This window comes from Amblyomma mixtum, chromosome 5 (assembly GCF_055824585.1).
Source record: "Amblyomma mixtum isolate Tamu chromosome 5, ASM5582458v1, whole genome shotgun sequence".
Classification (NCBI taxonomy): Eukaryota; Metazoa; Arthropoda; class Arachnida; order Ixodida; family Ixodidae; genus Amblyomma; species Amblyomma mixtum.
In genome coordinates, this window is record NC_143016.1 from 136,209,260 (window position 1) to 136,231,429 (window position 22,170).

At 47.0% G+C, this 22,170-nt stretch overlaps 1 protein-coding gene across 1 annotated transcript; it reads right to left on the minus strand.

Moving 5' to 3' along the window:
- Positions 1 to 1,057: 1,057 nt before the first annotated feature.
- Positions 1,058 to 14,203, minus strand: LOC149343878 (uncharacterized). The gene is made up of 3 exons (XM_089542516.1): positions 13,846 to 14,203; positions 5,891 to 6,016; positions 1,058 to 1,620 (listed from the first exon to the last, which is right to left on the minus strand). The coding sequence occupies exons 1-3, from the start codon at positions 14,164 to 14,166 to the stop codon at positions 1,429 to 1,431; spliced, it is 639 nt and encodes a 212-aa protein (XP_089398642.1). The 5' UTR covers positions 14,167 to 14,203; the 3' UTR covers positions 1,058 to 1,428.
- Between the last annotated feature and the right edge of the window lie 7,967 nt (positions 14,204 to 22,170).

Sequence of the window (22,170 nt, forward strand, 5' to 3'; positions counted from 1 at the left end):
AGTCCTGCTTGTTGGTTCGCAGTCTTGGTTTCACTTTTTTTTGCACCGTTTCGTACTCAACCATACCACCTGTCTCAGCCTACTGAGCCCGGACATCATCTCTTTCTAGTTCACGTTCGCCATCTTGCCATCTTATGCATTTCGCGTACTCACCGTCCTCACCAGCTCTTTCTCCTCGGAGTGAAGGCCCATTCCCAGATGACTTAATGTCCTGTTGTCAAAAAAACGCTAGCGAAGAAAGGCTCACTTTTAAACCTTGCCACTGTTTGTGTGGTCCAGAATGCGATCTGCCCTCTTTCGCTGTAGAGACCTCGTGTTGTCCAAACAAAGCAAGGGATGTATAAATCATTTGGGAAACGCGAACACGTGATAAAGTTCGGTTAGCTTTATTAACATGATTATCTTTATTCAAGTGGCTATCCAACTTGAAGAGGCTGCGGTGTACAATGTCCAGCAAATTCGGAGAAAAGTTTTGACAATTGGAAATTTGTAAGACACTTTTACGAAATATTGAAGGTAATGGTACGTTCTTCTGATATGTGGAAAAATCTCTCTTTTTAAAATGTTTCCATTGATCACATCGACTTCCATAGACAACCAATGGAGAACAATTTCGACGCTAGCGAAAACCTTAATAAAAATGAAAAAATTCAAACTGCCGCCGAGTGATCTGCGGATATATTTACTGTTACAGTGAAATCATAAATTCTTTGAAACAACTGCTTTCATAAAAGGTTTTCCGCTCAAAAATGCTTGGCTTCAGAATTGTTTGGTATAGTGTGGAAAAACTGAACCTCTCTCAATAAAGGCAAAGCGATAACGCAGAGTTAGCAAGAGGGTTGTTATGTACAGTAACCATCACACCAAACAAACACTGAAATGGCTTTATAGGTTGTTTTCCTGTGATCTCTTTAAACACAGCATATTGATGAATTGAAGTGCATGGGTAGATAATGATGATTAATTCTAAGCGAATTAATTACATTTGAGCAGTAATAAAGCTGACGGAGCAACTCCGCCGTGTTTTCTAGACGCCAGACTCATTGTCCCCTCTTCCTCGTATAAATTAATTAGCTACAAAAAACTTAACACAATTGCACAGTCAAGGTCAGTCCACCATTTGCGAACAATAAAAGCAGAGCAATCGCACTAAATTATACTTCCTACTGCGACTCATAACAAGACTCTTGATGTTTGAATATCAAGTCTGTTGCGAGTACGCCGCCGTCGAGGGCAAGAATATCATACTGGCATTGCCTAAACGTTCCTTATACCAGAGTTAGGACTGCCCCTCATCAAACTGCGTACAAGACAAACAATTTATATACGCGAAAAATTCTTTGCAGACGAGAGAAGCACTTGAATTGCAAAGTGACGGTGAAAAAAAGCCATTTAAAGGCGCCGTGCTGTTCGGACTGCCGCGCGGCGTCAATGTGCAGAACTGTTTATTGTGCTGCGAAGCAGCCGGAGTGGAACTCGGCGACCCCCAGGCGTGGCCGGCGGCTGCTCTCCCAGCTCGAAGTAGAAGAAGGCGCCGGCGACTCCCGCGTAGTAGAGGCACAGAAGCCCGATGATCGCCACCACGACCATCTGGCGCTGGCGCTCCTTCGTGTACATGTTCTGGAGCGAAGAAAGTTACGCCATACACTGAGAGAGATTGCAACACCTGGAAAGCTATGCAGCACCGTGCTCAGTAAACCTGATACACAGAAGGTGAAGAACTTGCCTGTAACACTTGTCTTATTACAAATGTAGTCTTCCTTGTGGGAGTCTGCTGAAAATATATTGCACCTGCACCGTACCTGCTTCGAGTTATTTATTATTTCGGCCCCACCTTTGCCGCCTCCTAGCTATTCTTAGTAGAGTGACTGCCTCAGTAGAGCGGGATAATAGAGCAACTGCGCTGAAATGCGGTGATCCTGGGTTCAAATCACGGACCAGGATAAATCTTTCTTCAACTGCGAAGCTTCTGTGAAAGCTGTATACCTTTCCTTTGTAACCGTACACCTGCGTTTTAGTGGATGCTAGTGAGATATTAAGTAAATTAAAACGCGCGAGCTGCGTGTTTCGGACTACGAAAGCAGCTGAAATAATCGCGAAGATCGGAAAGACCAGAGACATCGACGCAATCATGTCAGTGTAGCTCGTGTGAGTGTAGTGTAGAGTGTAGCAATTGTGTGAGTGCAGTTAAAGGAGAATGAACACGTAATTTTACTTTCTTGCTCTCTTGTAAGTAATGATACACAACACACTATTGTACGTGCACCATCACGTGGTATTCGCCTACTACCTCTAAAAATTCCCATTTTGATTTATTCTCATCTTTTTTCAGTTTCAGTTTGAACAGTCGACTGATATCCTGCACGCTACGTGAGGCACGAAAAACAGTGAGATATAATCGCTGATACGTCGTTTATTATCATTCCGTCTCTTGAAGCACGCTGGCTTAAGAGTTGTCTTGAATTAAGGCCAGTTATTAGCAATTATATTGCTGTTGTTTCATGCTTCACTTCACCTCAGCCCATTTTCGCGTTGCATCAATATTTTGCTTCTCGAAACCAATACAGAATGAGAGAGGAAACTTAACTAAAACTATTTACAGGTCGTAAAGAAATGCTCAGAGTGATTCGTTTACTATAGGCGTCAAAAGAAATGCGAACAGCGGATCGCGAGGCCAAAGACACAGTTTGCGCCATGTGCCTACCACCACGAGATACAAGCGGACTGATCCGGTTTGCGACAGTTTTGCTTCTGTTTTCTTTGACAATTGTTTTCTCGCTTTGCAACGGCAGTGGCACATTGGCACTTTCGATCGACCACGGCCCTATCGGTCTTTTTCACTCTTGGCATCGCAACCAGCCGCTGGTAAAAGACACACAGAAGAGGGAAGGAAAATTAGACGCTGCAGGCAAGGAGCGCTCCCTTCTCCCACGCGGACCACAGCCGCTGCCGCCAACAAAACCACGCTTCGCAAGTTGCGATTGATGCAAACTATAGAAGTGGCGCTCCAGTCATGGTGATTTACTTCAGTAGCAAAGCGAGAAAAAAAACTGTAAAAAAAAAACAACAAATCTATCGCGGACCTGGTAAGTGCGCCAGCCTTTGATGACGACAGGCAGACGGCCGGTATAAAGTAGACCTTTGGCCATGTGCTGCGCTGTTCGCATTTAATTTCGTGCCCAGTGTACACGCTTAATCTTAAGACACTTAATCTCCACCTTAAAAGGTGGAACGCGGTAGAGACAGCTCTTTATACCATCTACTTGAAGGCATCCCTACGCGCTGCTCCTAGAAGTCTCTGTGCGTAATGCAATCATTCAACACCGCTTCGTCAAGGACGAATGGTGACGTCACACCAACTCGCAGCGCTTCTGGCGGCCTCAGCGAGAAGTAGAAAGCTTCCGTTCTGTTGCTGGTGCTATTTAGATTTTTCAGGCACTAACGAAGCAGGGGAGCCCTGGCAGCCTTAGACTTTGGCGACGCCGGCTTTTCAGAATCCCGAGCTGTTCAACACTATGGCGTTGAAATGCGTAGTCAGGTTGAGGCAGATTTCCTTATACATAGAGGGCGTTTCAATTAAGACTGCATTACTTTAAAATATGTTTTTTTAATTTAGAAGACCGCCTTATTCGGTATAACATTGACAGCGGCGTAAAGCGTCAGCATACAGCTAGGACATGCTAACTAGCAGGCTCGTTCAGTGAGTAGTTAACATTTTAACTCTTCCTGCTAGGCGGCGCTGTGGTCCCATAAATTTTGGCTACATCGCGCCAAAATGCATGCGTTTTCGAGAAGCTTACAAGCAAAGCAACCTCCCTAGTGCGTGTAACTCGTCGAAAGAGCCAAAGTTTGTTGGGCCCCAGTGCTTAGGGTAAACGCGTTTTCGAAATTCGAAAAATTGATATGGATATTACTTATTGCGTCCCAAACGCCTGTTAATTATTAAGGATCCTAACGGTAACGTTAAAAATATACCTATTCGGTATTAGTGAACCAGCCTGCTAGTTAGCATGTCTTAGCTAAATGCTGATGTACGTACTGCACCGCTTACACTGCTATGCTGAAAAAATGCGATCTTCTAACTCAAGAAGCCTATATTTAAAAAATGAAGAAATGTTTAGGTGAAATACCCTGTATATTCGAGGAGCGGAGATTTCTTTTCTGTGCAGACAGCTAACTGCGCATGACACGGCACTGCGGGACCACCTGTTGCTCAGACGGCGGAGGTGGTTCTACCCTCTCCAAGGAAGTAGAAAATGATGTTTTTTCCCTTGTACAAACCAGTGATTCAGCCTCCACTTTGAGCAGAGCGGCGGCACGCGGTAGGAGAACAAGCGTCTGGAACTTTCTGGAGCAAGTTTCCTTGCCTCACAAAAGGCGACACGCGCCCCTCCAGGAGGGTGCGAAAATGACTGCGCTTTCGATGTTTCGGGTATTTACGCGCCTGCCTGGGCACGGAATAACTAAGGGGGTTTCGCACCGGCGTTCAGCCACTCTCGTACATATACTGCGAGGAGGTGATCCCGCGCAACTCCCGGAGGAACGCCGCTTATCGGCCTGTAAATAACCCGCTAGGGAGCTCGCGCCAGTCTTCGGGGCGGCTTTATCGTGACCCTCTAGTCGTCGGACTATCGCAGTGCCCGGTGAGGAATTTGTGCTAATGTGGTTTGCGTCGCGCTAGTGTTAATGCACTATTGTTGCAAGATCTCTTTTGTGCTGTAGGCTCGGTAACATATTAGGCTGTATGTGTTGAAATCTTTCGGAAACATTGTGCTCGCAATCTTATGAGTGATTAGAAATTCCTGTGTTGTGTCTACTTTTTTTAAGAAGGCGGTTTTGTTTTGTCAACTTTTTTAATCCGACCCTGTCTCTGGCATGAGGCCGGCGAAAGTTGGGCACCAAACTACGCCCCTTTGGTCACATGGTAGCCGCAATCCGACTAAGCTTGCCACGCTAGGTTGAGAGCATCTCCTCTGAGACCGGGATAGCTACCCACCCCCACGCTCTAACGGTGTCTGGGAGCATACACCAAGAGTGTGCATGTGAGACGTGGCGACAAAGTGGAACGCTGAGCAGCACCCGTGCTGCAGCCTAGTACAAAAAAAAGAAGACCCGTTTCGTGGCAGCTTCAGCCAAATGGACGGGCAGGAACAGCGTCGCGCAAGCTGCCACTTAGATTGCCCATAAAACCTTCATAAGTAACCTGTCCCAAGGGTCCCTAAAATGTGTGCTAGACCACCTACGTCACATTTACCTCAAGCAAATGGGGGGTTAATTGTTTTATGCGAAACTTCAACAAAACTACTTTTCTGTTTGAATCTAGCACAGGATAAAGACCAAAAGCTTCCGGCAAAACTTTAACACCTCATGCGGTATTTCCTTTTCATGCATAAAAAAAGCAATACAGCAGCAGACCCAAGGCAGTGGCTCAGTCACTTTGGCTTTTATTTCAAATTCTAAAGTCGCAAGTTCATATTGGAAGCGAAATAGAAAAAAAAAATAAAGCCGACTGCCGCGCGGTATAGTAGCAGGTTAAGGAACCCAAGGCAGTATAAATTCATCCTGAGCCCTCCACTACGGTATCCCTCATACATCATGTCACGTTGCGGGACAAAGCACCGTAATTTACAGAATACTACTATTATAAAATACTAATGTCTGTCTGACTTTATTCGTCAGTTTCTCGTTATTCTTTCTTTCCTATCTGCTGTAAGGCCGCAAGGTGATGCAGATATGCGATAAAAAAAAAATCTGTTTTTGTTTGCTATGATGAACTTCTTAACAAGACGACAAACAGCACTTTCATAAAATGCCTGAGAGTGGGCTAGCTAAGAGCCATATCTTATATACCACTTCAGTGTCACCGTGCAAGGCCGGAAGCGCTACTCACCAAAACTTCCTGCTCCCTGTTCTGGGCCTCGTGAAGAAGCTGTCGCAGAGTGGGAGTCTTTCGGTGGCGCGTGGGCTGCGGTCGCAGCATTCCGATGATGCGCAGTGGAGCCCATTGCATGACGAACTGCACGCAGAACGATGGTGCTCAGAGGAGTACAGCACTGCCAGCGCTGAAGCATCTATGTATTAGTATTGACGATTGGATTCTTGTCACTTTGCACATAGCTGGATGGCTGACAAAAGTCTTCTTATAATGAGAAACTGCGTACACGTACAGAGGTTGCTTTATCTTTACGGAAGCTATCGTGAAGAAAAGTTGCATGTTCTTAAGAGCGTGCGCCAGCCGGGCAGCTGAGGCTGACCTTGAACACAGCTATAAAATGGCGGCTGCACGAGAGGCAGGCAACCACAGGCAAACACTCCTGCTTCCATTCGATTTCGCCGCTTCCATCAAAGCGGAGGAGTGGCATCGAGTATGATCGTATATTTACATACATTTCACCATCTCACGTGTCTTTTGCTTACTGGGTAACCCGGTGGGAAATAGAGCGAGTTGGGCGAGCTTACTTTTACTGGGTAATTTTTTCTTCTATATCCACGAGGTTAACAGCCAGTAGTTGGAGACAGCTCACAATTCTCGTCTTAGTCCTCACTAAGAATGAAGATGTTTTTTCATTGTAACTTTAAATCCATTATGTTGAATTGAATCGCGCTGCATGTGCAAGTATTTTCACACATTTAATATACATGGTCTGTTCTGAAAGTAGTAGGACTCATTTTTTTAAACAAAATTTATTCAAAACAATAGTACAAACGATTACAATTTTTAAAGGTAGCACCCTTCCGCACCTACACGCTGCTGCCAATGAGTTTTAGAGTTTTCGTACGCGTCTAGGAACGCCTGGACCGGAATGCTGTTTACCTCCCTCGTCACGGCCTGTTGAACCACCTCTACCGATCCGTGATGTTTCCCCTCAAGCGTCGATTTTATTCTCGGGAATAGAAAAAAGTCTGACGGGGCCAAGTCGAGGCTGTAGGGGTGCTGAGGCAGCGTTGCCACCTTGTGCTGGGCAAAAAATCGGGGCCTCATTCAGATGATGAAGAAAATTCTACCGGTTGGCTGACAACACTCCCGGCACCAACTTCGCGCACGCTTCCCTCATGGATAAGGTTTCTGTCACGATCTCAAAAACTTGGGTTTGAGGAATGCTCAAGTCATCAGCAATCATTCTGATACTCATTCTACGATCACTGTTGAGTAAATGTTTCACTCACTACACATTTTCGTTGGTCTTGCTGGTCGAAGGGCGTCTGGAACGGTCGTCTTCCTCCACTCTTTCCTTACCTTCTCGGAAAAGCTTGTGTCACTCAAAAAACACCTGATCTACCCATGGAAGCGTCACCGTAGGCCTCCTTAATCATGTTGTGAGTCTCTTTGCCCGTTTTACCAAGATTACTCAAAATTTGATCGCGTATCGCTGATCCAGTAAAAACGCTCGACGATTCTGTGTGACGAGACGTTTCGACAGGGGTTCACAGTACAAGCGACCTCCTCTCTTCAACGGCCGAGAGCTTACTGCCGATTTTCTCCAGCATTCCCAATATCCCCCTTCAACGATCCTGCACGCGCAGACAGCCTCTCGTCCGCCCGTTCGCCCAGGAAAAATCCAGTCCTACTACTTTCAGAACAGACCATGTAGGTTCCCTGAAAGCTATAGTTGTTATAATATTATTCTTTCATCCACTAATATTCATTCGGAAGACATAGTCGATATAGCCCCGAATACTCGAAGAGTGAGATGTACTTCCAACAAAGCAATCGAAGTCCTCGAAGATTTAAGAGAAACGGGAAAAAAACCGCTCCAACAGGGTTGTACGGCCATGGCGCGTTCAAAAGGAAAAATAATTTGCAATTCTAAGGGTGGCTAAAGTGGACCTCGCTGAGAATTGAAGACATTGCTATAGTTTTTTTTCTCCCCCCATGACGCTGATTAAGAAATTAACGGCTGTATTCTGTATAAAAAATTTAAATTTCCCTCTGAATTAGTGTACGGCTGAGTTAAAAGATTCGACAACAGCCATCACTGATAGTAAATCGCATGCGAACCCAGGGCTCTTTAGCTCTCACTGTTGAATGGCCTTCCTTGCACGAATCTCGTCCAAGTTGGCAGCTCAAGGTATGCCCCTTCAGCGAAGAAGCCGCCGTCTGTGTGTTCATATGCATGCGGGGGGAACGGGGGGGGGGGGGGGGTAAGAAAGGAAGCGGTCGCCAACTTCCGTGCATCCTCCCGGAGCCTGCCAAATTCTGAAGGCCCCACCCAGCGCCCGTAACTGATTGCAACGGAATCGGAGAATCTGCAGAGAACGCTTCGGGCCTGAAAGGTACCTACCTCCAGAGAGCGCTACGGCGGGTACGCCTCCGGGCATCATTTTACGAACTATTCTACGAACTAATTCCACGCACTTCCCTCACGGGAGGTTGGGCTCCGTATAACGGCTGTCGCCGTAAAAACAAACAAAACAACTCGCACAATGTTTACCGCTGTGTCACGCATTCATGCTTGCGGTTGCGAAATCTTTTGCTCTTGTTAAACCCTATTGATTCCGTGGGAGGCACCATACGGTGTCCTGTGTCAGTGTGTTCATTCTCTTCCTATTTCCCCGTTGTCACTGAACTATTGTTAATTAAACTGCTAGATTACTACGACGACGACACTAAACGCAGGAAAAGGCCTTTTAAAGCGACCGACAAATGAACTAAACTTCTCGTGTGGTTAAGGCAGGTAAAGCATCTTGTCTCATATAGTAGGAATCAAGCAGTGTAATATCGAAGAAACGAGGTTTTACAATTTTAATTGGCTAGAGAAAACAGTATAAACAAGGTGCACTGTCATCTTGCGGTGAAAAAGGCAATATAGGTGTATCCTACCATGTGAATACATATCGATAAGGGCCGCCGTGGTGGCTCAGTGGTTAAGCGTTCGGCTGCTAACGTGAAAGACATGGGTTCAACCCCGGCCGCGGAGGTCGAATTTCGATGAAGACAAAATTCTAGAGGCCTGTGTCCTGTACGATGTCAGTGCACGTTAAAGAACCCCAGGTGGTAGAAATTCTCCAAGCCCTTCACTACGGCGACCCTCATAGCCTGATTCGCTTTGGGACGCTAAAATCTCATAAACCATAAACCAAGCATCTCGCGAAAGTCTTACCGATTTGTCGCTAAGTGCAGAGTATTGTTTTTCTCAGAAATGCTCATCTATAATTTACTTCCTTTCCGGAGTGCCCTTCGATGAAAAGGAAAGCTTCGTCCGCATTCTTGATTCAAATGCTTTTAGCATTTAGTACTAGTTGGCACCTCAAAGTTTCGGATTTCTTTAATGAAGCGCCCGCAGAGGTTTCTTAAAGATTTCGTGTACGATGCGTACGCCCTTGTGACGTGATAGTTTATGATGGGGTAACTGATATTGTCACCGGACACCGGTAGAGCGTTCTTAATGGCAGAACAGTGCTTGTTAAGAGCACTGAGCAGAGCACAGCCGACCGACGCTAGAGCCGAGCAGAAGACGACGAAGTCCGGCACGCGGCAAAGGACGAAGACAGACCGCACAGGGGCGCTGGTAGAATGCCTAAATTAAGTGTGGCACTGCCCCTCCCCTCTGTAAAGGCGTCGACCCGATGCCTGAAAAAGATGGGGAGCCACGGGTGGGCGTGAACAGAGTCCTTGGCACTGAACGTGGCCAGAGATACCCTAGCGGGCATGGTATGGCTTGAGTCTGGCGACGTGCACAATTTCGGAGGTCGGCGGGCATCTTGAAGAGCGAACACTCCCTTGCGGTCGCACTTCGTAAGAAACTTCGCTGAATTAGCGGAGTACCTCGTAGGGGAAGAAGTAATGGCGCAAAAGCTTCTCGGAGCGACCGCGCAGGCGGATGGGGCTCCAAACCCACACTTGATCGCCAGGCTGGTAAATTACTTCGCGGTGACGAAGGTTGTAGCGGTGAGCATCAATTTCTTGCCGCACGCAGGTTCGTTGCCGCTCCAGCCTGCGGGCAGCCTCCGCGTGGCGAACGAACGCATCAGCGCCGGCAACTGATGGGGGCGCAATACCGGGCAATAGCACCGTGTCAAGCATAGTCACGAATTCCCGACCGTGTACTATATGGGATGGCATGAATCCCGTTGTCTCGTGAAGGGCAGTATTGTAGGCAAACGTGACGTAGGGAAGTATTTCGTCCCAGTTCTTATGGTGATCGTCGAAGTGAAGAGAAATCATATCAGCTATAGTCTTATTGAGGCGCTCGGCTAGGCCGTTGGTATGAGGATGGTAAGCTGTGGTCTTGCGATGACTTTTGCCACTCAGCCGCATAACGTCCTAAGTGTGGACGTGAACGCTGTGCCTAGGTCAGTTAAAACAACATAGGGGGCGCCATGACGGAGGACTATGCTGATGATGAAAAGTCAGCAATTTTAGCAGCAGTGCCGCGGGGAAGGGCCTTCGTCTCGCAATACCGGGTGAGGTAGTCGGTGGCAACAACAATATACTGGTTACCCAATGATTACGTGGGAAATGGGCCGAATAAGTTCATGCCGATTTGGCGGAAAAGGATTGTCGGCGGAGAAATGGTTTGGAGCAAGCCAGCCGGCTTGAAAGGTGATTTCATCCGACTTGACACTCGCGGGAAGTGCGTACATGATGCTTGACCGCCGCACCAAGCCTGGACCAGTTATAACGGTGATGAAGTCGTGTCATCATTCGAGAAAATCTGAGGTGTCACAACCGAGGGGTCACAATCCGAAAATCCGAGGGGTCACAACATGGCCTAAAAACTTCAGCCGTTGGTACGCGAAGTGGCATTTTTCGGATTTCACAGACAGACCGGCCGATCAGATTGCCGCCAACACTGAACTCAAGCGCTTGGAATGTTCTTTGTAGGTCGCAGCGAAAACGACCACATCATCAAGGTAGACAAGGCATGACTTCCGTTTGAGGCCAACCAGGACAGTGTCCATCATTCTTTGAAATGTGGCAGGAGCGGTACACAGGCCAAAGGGGGCAGCTTGAACTCGTACAAACCGTCGAGGGTACGACCGCAGTCTTTCAACGGTCACGTTCAACGACTTCGGTCTGCCAGTACCCACTGCGTAGATCAAGAAAGGAAAAGTACCATGCAGACTGTCTTCGTCCCACAGATTGAATTCAGCGACCCGGTCGTACCTGTCCAACCAGTCCTCCACTTCCCAAACTTGTCGCCATGAAACGACGCGGGCGTACGACGCTTATGGAGAAGTAGCGGTGGCGAACTCACAGCATGCTGAATGGTCTGGCTGGCCGCCGTGAAGGTCATCGTGCGGGGTGGCGGGATGAGAGGATTGTATTCGGGGCTAAGCCTCTCAAGCGGCGGCTAGTCTTATGGACAGGTATCATGTCCAGGGGGTGTGGCCGAGCGCTGGAGGTTCCTGGAATCGCTTCGTACATGATCGATACCCAGCGACTCCGCCAAAATGTCACCGGACGCCGGTAGAGAGTTCTGGCTGGCAGAACAGTACTTGGTAAGAGCACTGGGCAGAGCACAGCCGACCGACCCTAGAGCATTGCAGAGACGAAGAAGTCCGGCGCGCGGCAAAGGATGAAGACTGACCGCACGGAGCGCCTGTAGAATGTCTAAAATAAGTGTGGCAATATGAACTCTGCTGCATACTAAAATTGTATAATTACTGTCTGGCGCGCAAAGCTTTATATTATATCATATTTGAATAGGTTTTAGGCGCAAAAACCAGACAGACACATAGGTAGATGCCAGGACAGACAGACCTATGTGTCTGTTTTTTGCGCCTAAAACCTATTCAAATATGAACCAAAAACCAACTAGCCCAGCAGCAAGTGCTCTTAGTTTATATTATATTTCGTCAATTCACTACTTCCGGCGGGCAGTGTTCATCGCTAAACGCTGGTTTCCAGCTTTCGAATACACGAGCGCGTCAAGAAATCGGAATACACTCAGTACGAAGTTTTTACAGGGTATCCAGAAAACCTCTGTAAGATTCAAGCACCCCAGGAAGCAAGGTTTCCGTTGCCGCGAAAAAAAAAAATTACAGTCTAAAATTCAGTAGTCGCTCCCTTTGTTAGCTGAACCTGTGAAAAAAAAGAAAAGAATCATCATCTAAAGATCTGTGATCTTTGTGGTCCAGTGTTGAACCTTTGGACTACGACGCGCCGAGTCCGCCACGTGTGGAAGCATTCTTTCATGAGTCTACAATGTGACATGGGGCGACTTTACTCTCAAAATATCAATTTGGGAGTGTTTTGCTCATTTCAAGAAGCATGGCTCTGAGGAATCGCAGTCCCTGTGTTAGTTGTAGCCGATGCAAAAAAATTCAGGGGGCACTTTGTCTAAAATACGTAGAGGCGAAAGCGTTTTCGGGAGTATCTGTCCTCGCTTCGGCGAGCGCGGCTTCGGCCGCTTATCAGTTTTTTCAGCGGCGTCCGCTCCTGCGGACGCGGTTGTTGCTGCGACGGCGTCTTTTTTTTCCTTTTTCTCTTTCCTCTGATCTTTTAACTCTCCTCTATCTGCCCGTGGCAGCGGTGGTGGCTTGGCTCGAGCCAGTGGGCAGGCCCGTGCAATTTCCTTTCCATCGTTCTCTCAGTCGCAACAACAACCGCACAAAGCTTCGCCTTTAGGAGTGGAATGCGACAGCGTGTTGTAGCGCTGCCAGGGAAACCACGGAACGCCACCACCCGCTCGGCGCGATGCCTTGCCCTTTTAACACAATGCTTTTTGAGGAAAGGAACTAGCATGGCGCAGTAATTTCCTATCATCTCGGTGAACACCTCAAAAGCACCGTAAAGGAAGGTAGGAAGTGGGAGTGAAAGAAGAAAGAGAAAGAGGGGCCGTAATGAAGAAAATGAAAATTGTATTTGATGAAAAGAAATTACGCAGCAACTGTCTCCCATATAGCGGTGGACAACCATCAAAAGCGTGACACCTCTGCTGACAAGCTTCTGCTGACAACCTCCTGTTGACAACGATGAGTAATTAAAGGCTTTCGCCTTAATACGAATGTGAAGCTATAGATTCTTCGGAAAAAAAGCTTGTAAGACATCAGTGCTTTTGAAATATGCGCTCGGAAAGATGTGGAGAGGCGGCAGCCTTTGATGTGTCTTCTAGGTTACTAAGACCGCAAATTCTGTGCAAAATTCTATTCCGTGATTTTGGACTCTTAATTATACCAAAAAAGCGACGTTTCTTTCTGGAGCGGCCCATACTTAGCGACTTAATGCCACTCAGTAGGATCTCTCGGATATTGCTGGTAATGCGCCCATCGAAAGAACACGTGTGCTGGTGAATAAAATGATGCCCATATAGCGCTTTACTAATTTTAGACGTTATAGCATTGAGCCATATGCACTGATGAAAGTATTGCAATGGAGCGCTATCAGGCAGTCTCTCTTCCTGCCGTCCCTTTGAATGCCTTTCTGTCTTCTAACCATGCAGTACCACGCGTAAAAGCAAATAACTTAGCAAAATGAGTTTTGCGACAATGCTCAGAATCCCACTCCCCATAACGACGCGTGCAAACGTTCGTCCCGCACTTCGCTCGGGGAACATGGTTTTCTTCACCGGCAGGCTTGCAGCATACTTGATTACTTCACCTTACTGACACGAATGGCTTAGCGTAGCGTTGTATCTCGTAGCTGAAATGCACTGAAAGGGCATGTCTTTCCGCCTTTATGACGCGAAACCTATGAAGGCAACGAAAATCATGCTGAGGTAGAACGGGGGCCAAAGAAATCCCTTGTAATTCAATTAGGTTTTCCAATATGCATGCCCGCTTTTCATCAAGGTAGTTCAAGGAGAAACTGATTACACGCATTCGTCACACTAGCTTCTTTACAGTGCTGAGTTCTCCTTTTAAATAGTGAAGGGCGCCCATGCTTCATTGGGGTACGCTTACCTTGGGTAGACGGAGCAGGGGCAGCTCCGTGGGCCTCTCGACGCCACGCCGTCGCTTGCGGTGCACCGTGGGCACAGCTGACGCCTCTGCGCCGCCGGCGTCTTCCGCGATGGGCAAGGCCACATATTCCGGAGCGCCTTTGGCCGTGGAGGGTCGCCTTCCGGAGGGAGCAGCGGCCACCGCGGTGGGAGCTGGGCGCTGCTCTTTGACCACGCCAGGCCCTTCCACGACAGGGCCTGACAGGGCAGCCTCCTTCTCCGTCGGAGGCGACTTGGGCTGGGACTCGCCGCCTTTCTTACGCGGACGCGAAGGGCGCGGCATGCTGGACACAGCTTGGACGGGATGCGGTGGGTCTATTCTCTTCTTTCTCTGCGCAGGTGTCTCGCAATCTGTCGATCAGAGAGACCAAAAGCCGATCTTCTTCTTTTCCTGTAGTCGTGTTCCGGCACGTGAAACCTCCACTTTGATCAGCCTTGATAAGGCAAATGTTTGACTTGTGGGGGTAGCAGGGCAAGGGGACAGCAACTAAAGCAATTTGAGCACTCACCTCATTTTCAAGAATGACTGTTCGAAGAACAGGCGGGGAGAGGTTTGAAAAAAATTAAGGAAAAATTACTTTTCTTGCGTAGCGAAGCCAGAAATCTGAAAAATTTCTAACCTATTTTAATAGCATTCGTCTGGGTTCTCGAGTTCATTAAAGGGAAGGAAGAGGGGGGTGGGCACGATCGGTATGTGCAACAACTATCCCACATACGAACGCTCTACCGTTCACCGATTATAAGAGGTGGCCGCCTGGAATAACTACTGGCTCAGAAAGTCTAGAAATGGTGAGCACTACAAACCCGCCGGCAATTCACGCGAGTCAAGTTTCATCAGATAGGTTTTGTGAGTCATGCTTACAAGCATCAGTGTGGAAGGTACTCTTTGAAATGGTCTCTCAGAGTTTGATGACGCTCAAGGAGGAATCAGTTTCGGCGCAGGTGTAAACCATTAGGCAAGCATGGGAGAGACACCAGCTCTAGTGGTCGAGAATATGGTGCATTTCTTGCAGAGAAAAGTGTTAAACAACTATGAAGAGTGCTCAGTGATACACTGTGCCGTTCTCTAGTCAACCGGCGAACTATCTATATTCTGAAGCAGCTTGATCAAACCCACGAGCGAAAGTGGTGCGTCAGCCCATTCTTGACAGAGAATATTAACATACCTATATTTTGTTTTCCTTTCGAAGTTCACTACACTCTTCTCCAGAAGTCGCTACAAAAGGACCTTCTAAATACGCACGTATATTCTTTCAAAGCATGGGCGATGTCGGAACCTCGAAAGTGCTTACAACATGACACGCGGTGACAGACACACCGAGTGGTGCCATCTTCCCACTGTGTGTGTGTCTCAGTTTGCGCTGTTCACATCATGGGCTTTTTAACCAACTAGACTACCATAGCATCTTAATGCACTCCTGACGTCGACATTTTTACAGCATCACTTTGCGTATTTCGCTCAGATCTCGCACATTTCGGAAGTGTGCTCATTGTGGCACTTCTTTCGTACAGGATTTCCAGCAAGGTAGCCGTTGGAGTTGGATGACGCTTTGGGAAACAAAGGCATGCGCCGTTGTAAATGCGCCGTGCACGCAGTCTAGAACTGCTGAAGAAGCAAGCACGAAGAATAAGTTCCTTCTGGAAAATCTTGAAAGCAGCGATACCAGATAGATCGCTCGGGGTTGCGCTTAGGACGCATAATTCAGTTCCTTCCAAGGCAAAGTAGCGCAGTTACCGGTTTCTCATCCCGGATTACGTCAAAGCTTTCTAAACTAAGATTTTTGCCCACAATCATCCCAGAATTTATGCCACAACGTTACGCTTACACAGGAGATAGTTACTTTTCTGTGCCCTCCATTCCTGCTGAGAAAGAAAAAGCAACCAGAAATACTGCTAAATTCAAAAACAACTGCTGTGGAAAAAATATTGCCGCTGCGTTCAAAACCGCACAGCGAACCTATTCTGCAACAGTATCATACTTTCTATTGCAATTTCTTTTGAGAAAGAAAAACATGCACTCATCAAATCACAGCTGCACGGGCTTCACTAGAGGAGTGCGGACCATACCGCGTGCATCGCTAAGGGGGGGGGGGGGGGGGGGGGTAGACGTGCAGCACTCTTGGGGAGAGTGGGTGCCTAGGGTTGTAACCGCGTGCTTGCCCCTGAATAGCTTGAGTTGTTAATGTTGCACGTGGCTATACAACCACTCTTGCCTTTCATTTTTATGCGGGTTGGTAGCGGATATCGTTATACTGGATATTACACACTGAGAAAAAATTCTCTCAGTTGCCAATTTTATCGCTATATTAACTTTCACGCCGTCAGTCCAGATATTAATAGATGTTATGAGTTGTTCGCGCTCTTCATTTCCTCTACAATCGCTCTGAAAGGAAATATGTTTAGTGTTTCTGCGCAAATTTTTTTTTTGCACGGAAAACTAAATTTGACGCGACGATAGGCGCAGTGTATTCTATGATTCCGCGCTGTGCTTTAGGGAAGATACCCTCTCCGTTGAGAGCCATGTCGTTCAGTATTTGCAGTGCTGCGGCCATTTTCGACCGGGTGAAGGTCTCTCTGGGGCTTCAAGTGGACTCAAGGAATGCAGCTGCAGGAACCGTTCCAAGCGGGTCGTTCTCAATTGCACAGTGTTTGGAGTAAATGGCACCATAGATCCTCAAAAGGTGGACTTTGCTAAAAAATCAGCCACCACAGTAGCAATGATGCCGGAATGTCCAGGTATCCAGTGAAAGCGCACTTCCTTAACATGCGGTGGAATGCAAAATCTTAGGCAACGGCACAAGAGATCGTCCCTCCAGCCCTTGAGGGCAGTCACGACAGAAAGGCTGTCAGCAAGTATAATGACCTCACTGACGTTGCAAGGGACCTTTTGTGACGCCAAATGAACCGCTCGAAATTCAACAGCGAATGTAGGCGCAAAATCAGTACTCAAGGTTGTGAATCTTGACTACAGAAGGGATGGTGACTGAGATTCTTGATAGGGAATTTGTGAACGCAATCTGAGGAAGCCTATACCTAGACCAAATATTACCGGAAAACAGAGTGGGGGATGTCGTAAACATGGGATGAGCAAATCCTGCAATAAGCTTTTAAAGCTCTAAGGAAAGTTCGCACAGTGAGAAATCAGGTATTCGCGCTTCCAAGAGCAGCACAGCATTCACCACAGTTTTGGGCAGTCCAAGGCAAAACCGCAGAGCACGTCTCTCTAAAAGAACCAAAGGTTGAAGCCTGTACCTCGGACATCCAGAAAAAAGAACGCAACCAAATTCAAGTAGTGGCCTTACATAAGATTTATATAGAAAGACCAAAGTGCCACAGCGCACGCCGCAGTTTTTTATTGATGATTCTCATAAATCTGCAAACAGTGCGCTCATCTTTAAGCATACATCTTTGAATTTGCAGTCTCTAGTCTAACTGCTGATTGTAGGTAATACCCAGGTATTTCACGGAACCAACATGTGGGATTTCGGTACTGCTATACAGCAAGGAGATGTGAACAGGTGTTGCCGGCGGGAAAACGAGGAGGGCGCTCTTATCAACATTTAAAACTAATCTTGCACTGTTCAGCCAGACTTTCAGAGTGTTGTGGTACGCTTGCAACTGCAGATACAAAGTATGGACATCCTTCGCAGAAACGAAGACTGCAATGTCGTCCTCGTGCACATAGACCTTAACAGCCGGGTGTATAGGAATATATCGCATGAATATGTTAAACAGTAACGGCGAGAGCACCGAGCCATCATGCACACTCCTAGACTCAGCGTATTTGCAGCAATTGTACTGACCATCCGTGCAAAAGAGCTGCGTATCGTATTTAAGAAAACTTATTCACACAAAAAGGTATGAAGGAGGTTTGAGGCGAGCTATTTTATGAAGCTAGATACTTTGTTCAACGCTCTCGTACATCTTCACAACATCTAATTTAACTGCACCTGGGACCTCCTTCTGCTTCACTGCGACCTTAATTCGGCTCTGCAAATAGATCCAAGGGCGTCCGAAAACGCAGTCCGCTCATCTTACACCCGCATAAATTGAAGACTGCCTCTAAATCGCCAGCCTAACGGTTCTACTAAACGCCCGAAGCGAATATTGACCGTTATTTTCATGAGGTGATGACAAAGCCGTGGAGAATGGACTAGCAGAGCAGCGCGGAATTCAAACTCTTTATTGGGCTGACTTCTAGCCACAAAGAACTGCACAACTCGGCGGCGGAGATAACGCCAAATCTGCTCGGCGGTAGTCGAACCACAAAATCACCGTCCCTCTCGGCCGCACTCCATTTAAAGCCAAATAAGAACGTTCGAGAAAAAGCCGGAAACGCAGCTACAACGATCTCAAACAACGTAAAAGTTGCGCGCGGCTGCGATCATGTGAGATAAGTTGGGTCGCATCATGCCCCCCCCCCGCTGGAAAAAAAAAAAGAAACGATGAAGCCGGGCCTGCAGCTTTGACGAATAGATAAAAAGTACAAGCCTTCGCGGCAGCCATAACAGGGCATGTACCCGATGCCTTAAAAAAAAATAAAAAGTGTCCAGAAACAAACAATGGCAATGCTGAATAAATACTCAGAATGCAAACACAAGGCGTATACATTGGCACGCATTACACGGCTTTAGGTGCACGAGCTGGACTACTTCTGGTCGTGCGTGTCGTCGCGGAATGCTGTCATTCCATCAGAAGCCACCCCTTTTTAGTCCAGTTCACCTAGTCCCCGAAGGAGCTTCTATGGCCCAATGACCCCCCCCCCAACCCATAGCCGACAAACGTATCCCAAAAAGCAGCTCTGAAAAACGATCTTAATCCTATTCAGGCATGATGCGACAAATATTTATTGAAATTAAGCACTAACCAATGGAACCTTGTCTCGTTATAAAGTCGCAACCACCCTTTTGTATTTAAATGCGCTACCGCCAAATTCCCTTTATAAATTGTACACTCTTAAAAGAGCTAGGCGGATCTTAAGCTTAAGTCTTTTCTGACGTACTCATCTCACGTTGTACGAGGGTCATCGCAAAATTAAGGTATCCAGTTCTTTTATAAATCGAAAGAAATGTTTATTTTAAGCAATCTACAAATCTCTAGGGGTGTGCGAATATTCGAAATTTTCGAATATAATTCGAATGTTATATTTTTAGTATTCGTATTCGATTCGAAGTCCAAGTATTCGTGTTGTTTCGAATATTCGATTGACGCGAATATTCGTACCTAGCCGAGTATGCTATTGCGAACACCGGCGTTCATTTCGGTCCGCAAGTCTTATCGACAGAGACATAACAACACGGCGGCGCCCGTAGCAATGCGTAACGTTGGTCCATGCAGTAGCTGACTGCGGTGGTGAGCTTCTTTGTGGCTATACCTGTGAGCTGGTATAGTCAGAGCTGTGCACGAGATACCTCGCAATACGTGCCAGTTCAGTGCCAATTGAGAGGGCATTTTCTGCGGCTGGAGAAGTCGTTTCAGCTAGAAGGGAACTACTTCTGCCTGACCATGTGGAGCAGGCGGTTTTCCTTCACGACAACCTTTTATGCTCATCCCAGCAACGTGCTTTTGTGCTTATGGCAAACTAACCTTGATCAATGCTGTGTACTAGACAACTTCTCTGATATTTCCACTCTTCTAAGAACAATGTTCGAGACTTTGATACTGTTTGTGCAGCCACACACACCTTTTGTGCTTATTTCATCACTGATAGTTGAACTGTGATGATCTTAGGTGCTCAAATAAATGTTTTGTAGTGGTTAAATGTGTCTGTCCTTGATTATTCGATATTCGATTCGATATTCGGAACCAAGTATTCGTATTCGATTCGTATTCGAGAAATTTGATATTCGCACACCCCTACAAATCTCTTAAAAGGCTTACCATTCTTCTACTTTTTCTCATAGTCGCCATTGCTGTCTATGGATTTTTGCAGACGCTGGGCCAGTTGTTGTATGCCCATGTCATACCACCTCACCGCCATGCCGTTGAGGAAGCATTTGACCGCATCTTTCACTTCGCCATCATCTGTGAAGCGCCTCCCAGCGATATGTTCTTTTAGCTTTGGAAATAAGAGGTAGCCAGGTAGCCACTTGGTGCAAAGTCCCGACTGATTCCGGACAGTAGGGCGGGTAGCTGATGACATCCCACCCAAACTGTTGCAGAAGAGGTAGGGTTTGGCAGGCAACGTGGGGGCGAGCGTTGTCGTGGAGAAGACTCAAGCCATTGCTCAGCATTCCTCTTCTGCGATTTTGAATCGCCCGTCTGAGTTTCTTAAGGGTCTGGCGATATCTGTCCTCATTTACTGTGGTGACAGTAGCCATGAAGTCTGCCAACAATACCCATTTTCGATCCCAAAACACAGTTGCCATGGCTTTGCCGGCAGACTGTGTTCGCTTGAATATTCGCGGCTTGGGCGAGGAGGAGTGCCGCCCCTCACGCAATTCTTGTTTGGTCTCAGGTGTGAAGTGGATTTCCCAGGTTTTGTCACCCGTGACAATGCAATTCAGAAAGATCTCCTTTTCATCTCAATAACGCCGAAGAAATTCGTGGGAGGAGTCAATACGTTGCCGTTGATGGCCGTCTGTGAAAATTCGCGGAACACATCTTGCGCACACCTTCCGATATTTCAACTTTGATGTGCAAATCCTGTGAATAGTGTGTCTACAAACGCCAGGAACCCAAATGGAGAGTTGAGTTCGTCGATTGTGATCCTCCATCATGCCGCATCATTTCTTCGACCTTCGCGGCTGTCTTATCAGAAATTGACGGTCCCCCGCTTCTTTCTTCGTCGTGAATTTCAATGCGACCAGCTGCGAACTCACTACACCACTTGTGGACGTTTTTAACATTCATGCACGACTCTCCGTACACTTCCGTCAACTGGCGATGACTTTCGATTGGTTGAACGTCTTTTGCGTTCAAAAATCGAATAACTGCGCGAACATCGCACCTGGCGGTAGCCATCAACGGGACCTCCATTTCAATTGGCTGCCGTGCCAAGACTTACAACCCTTTTCTTGCTGAGTCATGACTTGTTTGGAAGACGGGGAACAATGAACACAGCAGTATGGCGAGAAGCCACGCGAATAGTTTCCCTGCGGACGCAGCCCTTTGGAGACTTTACTTTTGGGATTCCCATCATGCAATCTAGAAACAGATCTCTTCGACTTAAAGTACGGCGTGCGCCAAACCACTTGAAATTACATATATTAGAAAATACATTTTATCAGGTGAGCCCCGCCGCGGTGGCTCAGTGGTTACGGCGCTCGGCTGCTGACCCGAAAGACGCGGGTTCGTTCCCGGCCGCGGCGGCTGAATTTCAATGAAGGCGAAATTCTAGAGGCCCGTGTACTGTCCCTGCAGAAAAAAAGTTCTATGATGCAATAACCTCATAGATCATTCATCATAGAATATCATACAATCTGTATGACATATCATACAATCTGTATGATATATCATACAATTCGTATGATATATCATAGAGATTGTATGATATGTCATACAGATTGTATGATATTCTATGATGAATGATCTATGAGGTTATTGCATCATAGAACTTTTTTTCAGCAGGGGTGTGATGTGAGTACACGTTAAAGAACCCCAGGTGGTCGAAATTTCCGGAGCCCTTCACAACGGCGCCACTCATAGCCCGAGTCGCTTCGGGACGTTAAACCCCAATAAACCAATTTTATCAGGTGAATGCTGATCTTCAATCTGGCAGGCACAGAAACCTTGTCAAGGTTGTAGATTCGGCACATAAGATGAATTCTTGCTGGTTTCTGTTTTAGGACCGTCATGACCGTGTGAAAACTTCAATGAGAACTTTTGAACTTTTTTCACTGCCACCGGATCGCCAGTCTTCGCATATATCATAAGGCATTTCGTATTCGCCGAATCACCTTCATGCATATCCCGCTGAACTGTGTTTCCTTTTCATACTGCTTGGCTTCTTAGTGCAACCGGCAATTTCCTGCCTAGAATTTTCCTCGAACAGCTATGAACTAGAAAAGCCTTCCTTCGCCACTGTCATTACCTGCCGGTCGTCATTGGCGACGGCCCTGACTTGTCATATCCGAGATCTGTAATCGTTACCAACATGTAATACTGCTCTCTTTTCTAAATCGAAAAAAAGGAAACCGGAAGGTGGAGCCGCTTAACCTGAAGCTGAATGTTGAACACGGAAAATGAAATCTTAACTATAATTAAAATTACGAAAATAAAACTAACGTAAAGCTTAAAAAAAAGTACCGAGCGTGGTGGCACCTATCAATTTTCAAGGGGGAGGCTT

What these genes read in the sequence shown, in the direction of transcription:
- LOC149343878 (XM_089542516.1), bottom strand. Translation starts at nt 14,166, where the DNA reads ATGCCGCGCCCTTCGCGTCCGCGTAAGAAAGGCGGCGAGTCCCAGCCC. An exon ending in CCCTGCTCCGTCTACCCAAG is followed by an intron (nt 6,017 to 13,845) that starts GTAAGCGTACCC and finishes TTCTGCGTGCAG; the next exon opens with TTCGTCATGCAATGGGCTCC. An exon ending in ACAGGGAGCAGGAAGTTTTG is followed by an intron (nt 1,621 to 5,890) that starts GTGAGTAGCGCT and finishes TCTTCGCTCCAG; the next exon opens with AACATGTACACGAAGGAGCG.